Consider the following 12,841-nt stretch of genomic DNA (forward strand, 5'->3'; position numbering starts at 1 on the left):
GATGGAGAAACTGGGAGAATGGAATAGAGTCCTTACAGGAGGTGGGGTGGGAGGAAGTGTAGTCCAGGTAGCTGTGGGAGTCAGTGAGCTTGTAGTGAATGTTGGTCAATAACCTATCCCCAGAGATGGAGACGGAGAAGTCGAGGAAGGGAAGGGAAGAGTCGGAGATGGACCATGTGAAGGTGAGGGAAGGGTGGAAATTGGAAGCAAAGTGAATGAAATTTTCGAGTTCAGGGCGAGAGCAGGAAACGGCACCGATACAGTCATCAATGTACCGGAAAAAGAGGTGAGGGAGGGGACCTGAGTAGGACTGGAACAAGGAGTGTTCCACATAGCCCACGAAAAGGCAGGCATAGCTAGGACCCATGCGGGTACCCATAGCAACACCTTTGATTTGGAGGAAGTGAGTGGAGTCAAAGGAGAAGTTGTTCAATGTGAGAACAAGTTCAGCCAGGCGGAGGAGGGTGGTGGTGGATGGGGACTGGTCGGGCCTCTGTTCAAGGAAGAAGCGGAGCGCCCTCAGGCCATCCTGGTGGGGGATGGAGGTGTAGAGGGATTGGACGTCCATGGTGAAAAGGAAGCGGTTGGTACCAGGAAACTGGAAACTTAAAGTGGCGGAGGGCATCGGAAGAGTCGCGGATGTAGGTGGGAAGAGACTGGACAAGGGGAGAAAAAATAGAGTTGAGATAGGAAGAGATAAGTTCCGTGGGGCAAGAACAGGCTGAAACGATGGGTCTACCAGGGCAGTCCTGTTTGTGGATCTTGGGAAGGAGGTAGAAGCGGGCTGTGCGGGGTTGGGGAACTCTGAGGTTGGCGGCCGTGGGGGGAAGATCTCCAGAGGAGATGAGGTCAGTGACAGTCTTGGAAACGATGGCTTGATGTTCGGTGGTGGGGTCATGGTCCAGGGGGAGGTAGGAGGAGGAGTCAGAGAGTTGCCGTTCAGCTTCTGCACGGTAGAGGTCGGTTCACCAAACAACAACAGCGCCACACTTATCAGAAAGTTTAATGACGATGTTGGGGTTGGATCTGAGCGAACGGAATGCTGCAAGTTCAGAGAGAGGTAGATTGGAGTGAGTGAGGGGAGCAGAGAAATGGAGACTGCCGATGTCACGCCGGCAATTAGCAATGAAAAGATCTAGAGAGGGTAAGAGGCCAAAAGGAGAGGTCCAAGTAGAGTGAGAATTCTGAAAGCAGGAGAAAGGGTCAGCTGTGCGGGGGGAAGACTCCTGGCCAAAGAAGTGGGCACGGAGACAAAGGCGGCGGAAAAATTGCTCAGCATCGTGCCGAGCTCAAAATTCATTGAGACGGGGGCATAAGGGGATGAAGCTCAGGCCTTTGCTGAGGACTGATCGTTTGGGGTCAGAGAGGGGAAGGTCAGAGGGGATAGTGTGGAAATATGATTTTGCCCTTACTAGTGCATGATGGGATACTTGACATCTAATGTATTTTTGTACCATTGCCTGTGGACTAAAACCGAGTCAGCAGCAACTAACGTAATCTTCTGACCTATTGCATTTAAGTTAATCACAACCTGCCAGAACAATACATTGCAGAACTATTGGGTAACCGCACTGCTAATGACATCTGGCCAAAGAATGAAAACAATTCTGTTAAAGGTCAATCTCGTTTCTCTTTATCTGCATGAATACTGAAATCAGACGTGAGGGAGCAAATCAATTTTTGGTAACAAGATTCAAACAAAACCTCCTGACAGAATATAATTAACTAACTTTGTCTGAAGACATTTCTGTCCTGCTGACCTTTTGATTGTCCTTGTTTAAACTCTTAATGGGGCAGAAATTCCTCCCCAAACGTGTGAGTACGGAAGGGATACTCACGCGTCTGCGGAGGAAATGCCGGTTTTCAGCATGCACAGCGCATGTGCTGAAAACCGACATTTCCTCTCCTCTAACCCAAGAGTTGAAGAGGCTAGCGCGTGCGCTGTAGGGGGCAGCGCGTGCGTCTTGGATTTCCTCTGTTTTGGGGGATTTGCGCATGTCTAAAGGCCTCCGGTCTTTACGCTTGTAAAAAGCACACGTAAGTATTTACTTTTACAGGTAAGTGGGTGTTTTAGTGTAATTTAGAATTTTTTTCCCCACAGGTTTATTATTTTAAAGAATCTACAATAAGGTAAGTTTAGTTTTAGACCCTTTTTATTAAAAATTTATTTTTTTCAAAAAAAAAAAGTATTGTTTAAATTATTTTTTAAAACTTATTTATACTTAATTTAATGATTGGGATGTTTCTTAACATTTTATTTAAAGTTTAAGTAGTGTTTTGGGGTGCAGTACTTCTCATGAGTTTGACAGTTCTTACTCTCAAACTTATGAATGAAGTTTCCCCTCCCGATTGGCTGAACAGTGCTCACCTGATCCCAGCCGGCACATCGCACTAACTACGCCGCTGGGTCAGGTTAGCACAGCGCGCCGACATCAGAACCGGGCCACTGACAGGAAATCCACTGCGGGACAGGTTTCAGATGTCGGTGTGCAGGGTGAGTGAACATTGGGGGCTTGCACGCGCGGCAAGCACCCGACACCAAGTTCTGGGCCAATGTGTTTAAGATGATACAACACGTGATCTATGGAACGCTTGCTTGTTTGAGTGTATTAATATGCTGCATTCGCTGATGTCCTTTAGAGATGTTGGCCTAGCCTTTGTCCAGGCAGCTCTCTCCTTGTATACACTTGTATGCAAGTAAAATAAAGCTTTGCTTATCTGACGGTACAGTTTGTTTCAGAGTCTTACTCGGAATCGAGACTTCGACAATAGTGAAAACACGGCTGGGGTTGAGATTGGAAGAAGGGATGGGGTCAGAGGAAAGTGAAGGGGAAGAAGGTTCTGGAGGGGTGTTGGTGTCCAAGAGTTGTTGAAGCTTGCGACCCTTGACATCTGAAAGGAAGAAAAAAATTTTGTGTTGAAGCGCCGGATGAGGCGAAGGATGAAATGGAACTGCGGACCCGGACAGCTTTGAGATAGAGTGAGTCGGTGCTGCTGAAGAGAGAGGTCGAGGGTGTTCATGTGGTGGCGCAAGGCGTTGAGCGTGGATCTCAGGATGTGGCGAGAGCAGTGGTTCGAGGAACGCTGAATATCTCGGAGATATCTGTAATCCTGGGTGGATCCAAAACACAAAGGGTGGAATTTCAGTTGGAATCCACGTGGAGTAAGTCGGAGCCGGAGACAGTTGCTGAGGAAAGAGATGTGGCTGTGAAAGCGAGTCTCGGTAGATACCTGATCAAACACGAGAAGGGAAACAGAAAGCAATGAAGATGAACAAGGTGAAAGAGACAAACAGAAATCCTGTCGGAAAGAAGAGCAGAACTTTTCCAAGGTGGGCATTCCTGGAAGAGAAGTGGCCGTGAATTAAACATAGAAACACCGAAGATAGGAGCAGGAGTAGGCCATTCGGCCCCTCGAGCCTGCTCCGCCATTCAATGAGATCATGGCTGATCATCCAAATTCAGTACCCGGTCCCTGCTTTCTCCCCATACCCCTTGATCCCTTTAGCCTTAAGAAATATATCCAACTCCTTCTTGAATATATTTAATGAACTGGCCTCTACTGCCCTGTGTGGTAGAGAATTCCACAGGTTCACCACTCTCTGGGTGAAGAAATTCCTCCTCATCTCAGTCCTAAATGGCTTACCCCTTATCCTTAGACTGTGAACCCTGGTTCTGGACTCCCCCGCCATCGGGAACATCCTTCCTGCATTTAGTCTGTCTAATCCTGTTAGAATTTTAATAATTTCAATGAGATCCCCTCTCATTCTTCTAAACTCCAGCAAGTATAAGCCCAATCGACCCAATCTCTCCTCATACGTCATTCCTGCCATCCCAGGTATCAGTCTGGTGAATCTTCGCTGCACTCCCTCCATGGCAAGAACATCCTTCCTCAGATAAGGCGATCAAAACTGCACACAATACTCAAGGTGTGGTCTCACCAAGGCCCTGTACAACTGCAGCAAGACATCCTTGTTCCTGTACTCAAACCCTTTCGCTATGAAGGCCAACATACCATTTGCCTTCTTAACCGCCTGCTGCACCTGCATGCTTACCTTCAGTGACTGGTGCACAAGGATACCCAGGTCTCGTTGCACTTCCCCTTTTCCCAATCTATTGCCGTTCAGATAATAATCTGCCTTCCTGTTTTTGCCACCAAAGTGGATAACCTCGCATTTATCCATATTATACTGCATCTGCCATGCATCTTCCCAATCACCCAACCTGTCCAAATCATACTGGAGTTTCTCTGCATCCTCTTCACAGCACACACACCCACCTAGCTTTGTGTCGTCTGCAAACTTGGAGATATTACATCTAGTTCCCTCGTCTAGATCATTTATATAATACTGTGAATAGCTGGGGTCCTGGGACCGATCCCTGCGGTACCCCACTAGTCACTGCCTGCCACTCGGAAAAAGACCAGTTTATTCCAAATCTTTGCTTCCTGTCTGCCAACCAGTTCTCTATCCAAGACAGTACCATACCCCCAATCCCATGTGCTTTAACTTTGCACGCTCATCTCTTATGCGGGACCTTATCGAAAGCCTTCTGAAAGTCCAAATACACCACATCCACTGGTTTTCCCTTATCTATTTTACCAGTTACATCCTCAAAAAATTCCAGTAGATTAGTCAAGCATGATTTACCTTTTGTAAATCCATGTTGACTTTGTCCAATCCTGTCACTGTTTTCCAAGTGCTCTGTTATTACATATTTTATAATGGACTCTAGCATTTTCTCACTATCGATGTCAGGCTTACCGGTCTATTATTCCCCGTTTTCTCTCTACCACCTTTTTTGAATAGTGGGGTAACATTAGCTACCCTCCAACCCATGGGAACTGTTCCAGAGTCTATAGAATTTTGGAAGATGACCAGCAATGCATCTACTGTTTCCAGGGCCACTTCCTTAAGTACCCTAGGATGTAGATCATCAGGCCCTGGGGATTTATCGGCCTTCAATCCCGTCAATTTCCCCAACACCATTTTCCTACAAATACTGATTTCATTCAATTCCTCCCTCTCATTAGACCCTATGTTCCCCGACATCTCTGGGAGGTTATTTGTGTCCTCCTTTGTGAAGACAGAACCAAAGTATGTATTTAATTGGTCTGCCATTTCTTTGTTCCCCATTATAAATTCCCCTGATTCTGACTGCAAGGGACCTACGCTTGACTTCACCAATCTTTTTCTCTTCACATATCTATAGAAGTTTTTACAGTCTGTTTTTATGGTCCCTGCAAGCTTACTCTCATAATCTATTTTCCCCCTCTTAATTAATCCCTTTGTCCTCCTTTGCTGAATCCTAAACTGCTCCCAATCCTCAGGTTTGCTGCTTTTTCTGGCCAAATTATATGTCCTCTCCTTGGATCTTATGCTATCCCTAATTTCCCTTGTTAGCCACGGTTGAGTCACCTCTTTTGTTTTATTTTTATGCCAAACAGGGATGAACAAATTCTGTAGTTCATCCATGCGATCTTTAAATGTTTGCCATTGTCTATCCACCGTCAACCCTTTAAGTAACGTTCCCCAATCCATCCTAGCCAACTCGTGCCTCATACCATCGTAGTTTCCTTTATTTAAATTCAGGACCCTAGTCTCTGAGTCAACTACTTCACTCTCCATTTTAATGAAGAATCCTACATATTATGATCGCTCCTCCCCAAGGGGCCTCGCACAACAAGATTGCTAATTAATCCTTTCTCATGACATAATACCCAGTCTAAGATGGCCTGAGCTCTAGTTGGTTCCTCGACATATTGGTCCAGGAAACCATCCCGTATACACTCTAGGAATTCCTCCTCCACATTATTGTTACTAATTTGGTTAGCCCAATCTATATGTAGATTAAAGTCACCCATGATAACTGCTGTGCCCTTATTGCACGCGTCTCTAATTTCCCGTTTAATGCCATCCCCAACCTCAGCATTACTGTTTGGGGGTCTGTATACCACTCCCACTAACGTTTTCTGCCCCATGTTATTTCTCAGCTCTACCCATACAGATTCCACATCATCAGAGCTAATGTCCTTCCTTACTATTGTGTTAATCTCCTCTTTAACCAGCAATGCTACCCCACCTCCTTTTCCTTTTTTCCAGTCCTTCCTGAATATTGAATACCCCTGGATGTTGAATTCCCACTCTTGGTCACACTGGAGCCATGTCTCCGTAATTCCAATTATATCATATCCATTTACATCTATTTGCGCAGCTAATTCATCCACCTGATTATGAAAACACTAATATGAAAAAAATACTGCAGATGCTGGAAATCTGAAATAAAAACAGAAAATGCTGGAAATACTCAGCAGGTCAGGCAGCATCTGTGAAGAGAGAAACAGAGTCAGCGTTTCAGGTCGATGACCTTTCGTCAGAACTGGAAAAAGCAGGAAATGGAACAGATTTTTAAGCAAGTGTAGGAACTGGGAAAGGGGGGAGGGGATGAAAGGTGCTGTACCTGCCCTGGGAGTGTTTGATGGGACAGTGTAGAGGGAGCTTTACTCTGTATCGAACCCGTGCTGTACCTGCCCTGGGAGTGTTTGACGGGACAGTGCAGAGGGAGCTTTACTCTGTATCTAACCTGTGCTGTACCTGCCCTGGGAGTGTTTGATGGGACAGTGTAGAGGGAGCTTTACTCTGTATCTAACCCGTGCTGTACCTGCCCTGGGAGTGTTTGATGGGACAGTATAGAGGGAGCTTTACTCTGTATCTAACCCGTGCTGTACCTGCCCTGGGAGTGTTTGATGGGACAGTGCAGAGGGAGCTTTACCCTGTATCTAACCCGTGCTGTACCTGCCCTGGGAGTGTTTGATGGGACAGTGTAGAGGGAGCTTTACTCTGTATCTAACCCGTGCTGTACCTGCCCTGGGAGTGTTTGATGGGACAGTGTAGAGGGAGCTTTACTCTGTATCTAACCCGTGCTGTACCTGCCCTGGGAGTGTTTGATGGGACAGTGTAGAGGGAGCTTTACTCTGTATCTAACCCGTGCTGTACCTGCCCTGGGAGTGTTTGATGGGGCAGTGTAGAGGGAGCTTTACTCTGTATCTAACCCGTGCTGTACCTGCCCTGGGAGTGTTTGATGGGACAGTGTAGAGGGAGTTTTACTCTGTATCTAACCTGTGCTGTACCTGCCTTGGGAGTGTTTGATGGGACAGTGTAGAGGGAGTATTACTCTGTATCTAACCCCGTGCTGCACCTGTCCTGGGAGTGTTTGATGGGACAGTGTAGAGGGAGCTTTACTCTGTATCTAACCCATGCTGTACCTGCCCTGGGAGTGTTTGATGGGACAGTGTAGAGGGAGCTTTACTCTGTATCTAACCTGTGCTGTACCTGCCCTGGGAGTGTTTGATGGGACAGTGTAGAGGGAGCTTTACTCTGTATCTAACGTGCTGTACCTGCCCTGGGAGTGTTTGATGGGACAGTGTAGAGGGAGCATTACTCTGTATCTAACCCTGTGCTGCGCCTGTCCTGGGAGTGTTTGATGGGAGAAAAAGTTCAGAACTTTAGCTAACCAAACAAAAATACTGACAAGATAAACTGTTCGTCGAAGATCGGGTGCAGCGTTTTATTCTTGATTTGAGTTCTCTGGCTCTTTGCTCCTGCGAAGATGTGGTGAGGAGCGAGCTCAATGATGACGAAAGGATCACTGAGACCTGTGAACACAGAGACGAGGAGGAGAGTAAATGTTGGGCTCCTGACATCACCATCCCATCCCAGCCCGGACTGCAGATATCCCGGGTATTCGCAGCATTTAAAGCCATTTATAGATAGTTATCGGGCGTATATATGAGACGAACCATGTATGATCATATTACCTGGCCCGAGCTCAGCCACACAACTCAGTTTCAGAGCAAACTTCTAAATGGGGGGCGAGCACTCGCACCGAAACCAGCCGGAGTCTTGTTAAAATATTTAAATCAGGCTTTGGTGCAGCGTGGCTGAGCCAGTGGTCAGCGGTCACTCCGAAACGCCCAAAGACCTGAGACATTGATTGTTCTACGACTGGGGGGATCGCGATTGCTGCTCCTGGGAATACTGGCTGCTGGACGCCCCCCCCGCACCCTTTAAAAGCTCATTTCAAGCTCGGCCCCACAAATGAGGCACTGGATTCCCCCCTCCTCACTCTGATCCAGGATGAAGCAGCCCGCTTGATTGGCACCCCATCCACCACCTTAAACATTCACTCCCTCCACCACCGGTGCACAGTGGCTGCAGTGTGTACCATCTACAAGATGCACTGCAGCAACTCGCCAAGGCTTCTTCGGCAGCACCTCCCAAACCCGCGACCTCTACCACCTAGAAGGTCAAGGTTAGCAGACGCATGGGAACACCATCACCTCCAAGCTCCCCTCCAAGTCACACACCATCCTGACTTGGAAATATATCGGCCGTTCTTTCATCGTCGCTGAGTCAAAATCCTGGAACTCCCTCCCTAACAGCACTGTGGGAGTACCTTCACCACACGGACTGCAGCGGTTCAAGAAGGCGGCTCACCACCACCTTCTCAAGGGCAACTAGGGATGGGCAATAAATGCTGGCCTTGCCAGCGATGCCCACACCCCAGAAATGAATGAATTAAAAAAAAGCTGTCTGTCAGCCCTCGTTGAGCTCTGGCAGCCCGCTGATCAAATTAAAATGAGGCACAACCATGAAAATCGTTCAGGCCCCCCCGCGGGTGCCTTTGGATACCGTCCCCGCCAGTCTGATTCACAGACTTGTGAAAATCACCCAGGGACTCTCATTGCTGATCATCTCAGATAGAAAGAACTTTTATCAACAGCAGTATTTCTATCGAGCCTTTCATGACGTCCCAAAGCACTTTACAGCCAATTAAATACTTTTTAAAAAGTGTAGCCACTTGTAATGTGTGAAACGCAGCAGCCAATTTGCGCAAAACAAAGTTGCAAAAGAAGCAGTGAGATGAACGACCAAATAATTTGCCCCGCTCTCTCCCCATAGCCCTGTATCAATCCCCAAACTAATCCCACTGCCCCGCTCTCTCCCCATAGCCCTGTATCAATCCCCAAACTAATCCCACTGCCCCGCTCTCTCCCCATAGCCCTGTATCAATCCCAAACTAATCCCACTGCCCCGCTCTCTCCCCATAGCCCTGTATCAATCCCCAAACTAATCCCACTGCCCCGCTCTCTCCCCATAGCCCTGTATCAATCCCCAAACTAATCCCACTGCCCCGCTCTCCCCATAGCCCTGTATCAATCCCCAAACTAATCCCACTGCCCCGCTCTCTCCCCATAGCCCTGTATCAATCCCCAAACGAATCCCACTGCCCTGCTCTCTCCCCATAGCCCTGTATCAATCCCCAAACTAATCCCACTGCCCCGCTCTCTCCCCATAGCCCTGTATCAATCCCCAAACGAATCCCACTGCCCTGCTCTCTCCCCATAGCCCTGTATCAATCCCCAAACTAATCCCACTGCCCTGCTCTCTCCCCATAGCCCTGTATCAATCCCAAACTAATCCCATTGACCCGAGCTCTCCCCATAGCCCTGTATCAATCCCCAAACTAATCCCACTGCCCCGCTCTCTCCCCGTAGCCCTGTATCAATCCAAAACTAATCCCACTGCCCGCCCTCTCCCCATAGCCCTATATCAATCCCAAACTAATCCCACTGCCCCGCTCTCTCCCCATAGCCCTGTATCAATCCCAAACTAATCCCATTGACCCGAGCTCTCCCCATAGCCCTGTATCAATCCCCAAACTAATCCCACTGCCCCGCTCTCTCCCCGTAGCCCTGTATCAATCCCAAACTAATCCCACTGCCCGCCCTCTCCCCATAGCCCTATATCAATCCCAAACTAATCCCACTGCCCTGCTCTCTCCCCATAGCCCTGTATCAATCCCAAACTAATCCCACTGCCTCGCTCACTCTCCATAGCCCTGTATCAATCCCCAAACTAATCCCACTGCCCCGCTCTCTCCCCATAGCCCTGTATCAATCCCCAAACTAATCCCACTGCCCCGCTCTCTCCCCATAGCCCTGTATCAATCCCCAAACTAATCCCACTGCCCTGCTCTCTCCCCATGGCCCTGTATCAATCCCAAACTAATCCCACTGCCCTGCTCTCTCCCCATGGCCCTGTATCAATCCCAAACTAATCCCACTGCCCCGCTCTCTCCCCATAGCCCTGTATCAATCCCCAAACTAATCCCACTGCCCCGCTCTCTCCCCATAGCCCTGTATCAATCCCAAACTAATCCCACTGCCCCGCTCTCCCCCATAGCTCTGTATCAATCCCAAACTAATCCCACTGCCCCGCTCTCTCCCCATAGCCCTGTATCAATCCCAAACTAATCCCACTTCCCCGCTCTCTCCCCATAGCCCTGTATCAATCCCAAACTAATCCCACTGCCCCGCTCTCTCCCCATAGCCCTGTATCAATCCCCAAACTAATCCCACTGCCCCGCTCTCTCCCCATAGCCCTGTATCAATCCCAAACTAATCCCACTGCCCTGCACTCTTCCCATAGCCCTGTATCAATCCCAAACTAATCCCACTGCCCCGCTCTCTCCCCATAGCCCTGTATCAATCCCAAACTAATCCCACTGCCCTGCTCTCTCCCCATAGCCCTGTATCAATCCCCAAACTAATCCCACTGCCCCGCTCTCTCCCCATAGCCCTGTATCAATCCCAAACTAACCCCACTGCCCCGCTCTCTCCCCATAGCCCTGTATCAATCCCAAACTAATCCCACTGCCCCGCTCTCTCCCCATAGCCCTGTATCAATCCCCAAACTAATCCCACTGCCCCGCTCTCTCCCCATAGCCCTGTATCAATCCCCAAACTAATCCCACTGCCCTGCTCTCTCCCCATAGCCCTGTATCAATCCCAAACTAATCCCATTGCCCCGAGCTCTCCCCATAGCCCTGTATCAATCCCCAAACTAATCCCACTGCCCCGCCCTCTCCCCGTAGTCCCTGTATCAATCCCAAACTAATCCCACTGCCCGCCCTCTCCCCATAGCCCTGTATCAATCCCAAACTAATCCCACTGCCCCGCTCTCTCCCCATAGCCCTGTATCAATCCCCAAACTAATCCCACTGCCCCGCTCTCTCCCCATAGCCCTGTATCAATCCCCAAACTAATCCCACTGCCCTGCTCTCTCCCCATGGCCCTGTATCAATTCCAAACTAATCCCACTGCCCCGCTCTCTCCCCATAGCCCTGTATCAATCCCCAAACTAATCCCACTGCCCCGCTCTCTCCCCATAGCCCTGTATCAACCCCAAACTAATCCCACTGCCCCGCTCTCTCCCCATAGCTCTGTATCAATCCCAAACTAATCCCACTGCCCCGCTCTCTCCCCATAGCCCTGTATCAATCCCAAACTAATCCCACTTCCCCGCTCTCTCCCCATAGCCCTGTATCAATCCCAAACTAATCCCACTGCCCCGCTCTCTCCCCATAGCCCTGTATCAATCCCCAAACTAATCCCACTGCCCCGCTCTCTCCCCATAGCCCTGGATCAATCCCAAACTAATCCCATTGCCCTGCACTCTTCCCATAGCCCTGTATCAATCCCAAACTAATCCCACTGCCCCGCTCTCTCCCCATAGCCCTGTATCAATCCCAAACTAATCCCACTGCCCTGCTCTCTCCCCATAGCCCTGTATCAATCCCCAAACTAAGCCCACTGCCCCGCTCTCTCCCCATAGCCCTGTATCAATCCCCAAACTAATCCCACTGCCCGCCCTCTCCCCATAGCCCTGTATCAATCCCAAACTAATCCCACTGCCCTGCTCTCTCCCCATAGCCCTGTATCAATCCCAAACTAATCCCACTGCCCCGCTCTCTCCCCATAGCCCTGTATCAATCCCCAAACTAATCCCACTGCCCCGCTCTCTCCCCATAGCCCTGTGTCAATCCCCAAACTAATCCCACTGCCCCGCTCTCTCCCCATAGCCCTGTATCAATCCCCAAACTAATCCCACTGCCCCGCTCTCTCCCCATAGCCCTGTATCAATCCCCAAACTAATCCCACTGCCCCGCTCTCTCCCCATAGCCCTGTGTCAATCCCCAAACTAATCCCACTGCCCCGCTCTCTCCCCATAGCCCTGTATCAATCCCCAAACTAATCCCACTGCCCCACTCTCTCCCCATAGCCCTGTATCAATCCCAAACTAATCCCACTGCCCCGCTCTCTCCCCATAGCCCTGTATCAATCCCCAAACTAATCCCACTGCACTGCTCTCTCCCCATAGCCCTGTATCAATCCCGAACTAATCCCACTGCCCTGCTCTCTCCCCATAGCTCTGTATCAATCCCAAAGTAATCCCATTGTCCCACTCTCTCCCCATAGCCCTGTATCAATCCCAAACTAATCCCACTGCCCCGCTCTCTCCCCATAGCTCTGTATCAATCCCAAAGTAATCCCATTGTCCCACTCTCTCCCCATAGCCCTGTATCAATCCAAACTAATCCCACTGCGCCGCTCTCTCCCCATAGCTCTGTATCAATCCCAAACTAATCCCACGGCCCTGCTCTCTCCCCATAGCCCTGTATCAATCCCAAACTAATCCCACTGCCCCGCTCTCTCCCCATAGCTCTGTATCAATCCCCAAACTAATCCCACTGCCCCGCTCTCTCCCCATAGCCCTGTATCAATCCCCAAACTAATCCCACTGCCCCGCTCTCTCCCCATAGCGCTGTATCAATCCCCAAACTAATCCCACTGCCCTGCTCTCTCCCCGTAGCCCTGTATCAATCCCAAACTAATCCCACTGCCCCGCTCTCTGCCCATAGCCCTGTATCAATCCCCAAACTAATCCCACTGCCCCGCTCTCTCCCCATAGCACTGTATCAATCCCAAACTAATCCCACTG

The 12,841-nt window shown here is 49.5% G+C and overlaps 1 protein-coding gene across 1 annotated transcript in view; it reads right to left on the reverse strand.

Annotated features, from left to right (window-relative positions):
• The window catches only part of baiap3 (BAI1 associated protein 3), a 296,698-nt gene that overhangs the window by 4,372 nt on the left and 279,485 nt on the right, over positions 1-12,841 (reverse strand). The window contains 1 exon segment of the mRNA XM_086002220.1: positions 7,530-7,653. Within this exon segment, the coding sequence (XP_085858346.1) occupies positions 7,530-7,653 (124 nt within the window).

This window comes from Somniosus microcephalus, chromosome 11 (assembly GCF_052327205.1).
Source record: "Somniosus microcephalus isolate GS21.2 chromosome 11, FLI_Smic_1.0, whole genome shotgun sequence".
Classification (NCBI taxonomy): domain Eukaryota; kingdom Metazoa; phylum Chordata; class Chondrichthyes; order Squaliformes; family Somniosidae; genus Somniosus; species Somniosus microcephalus.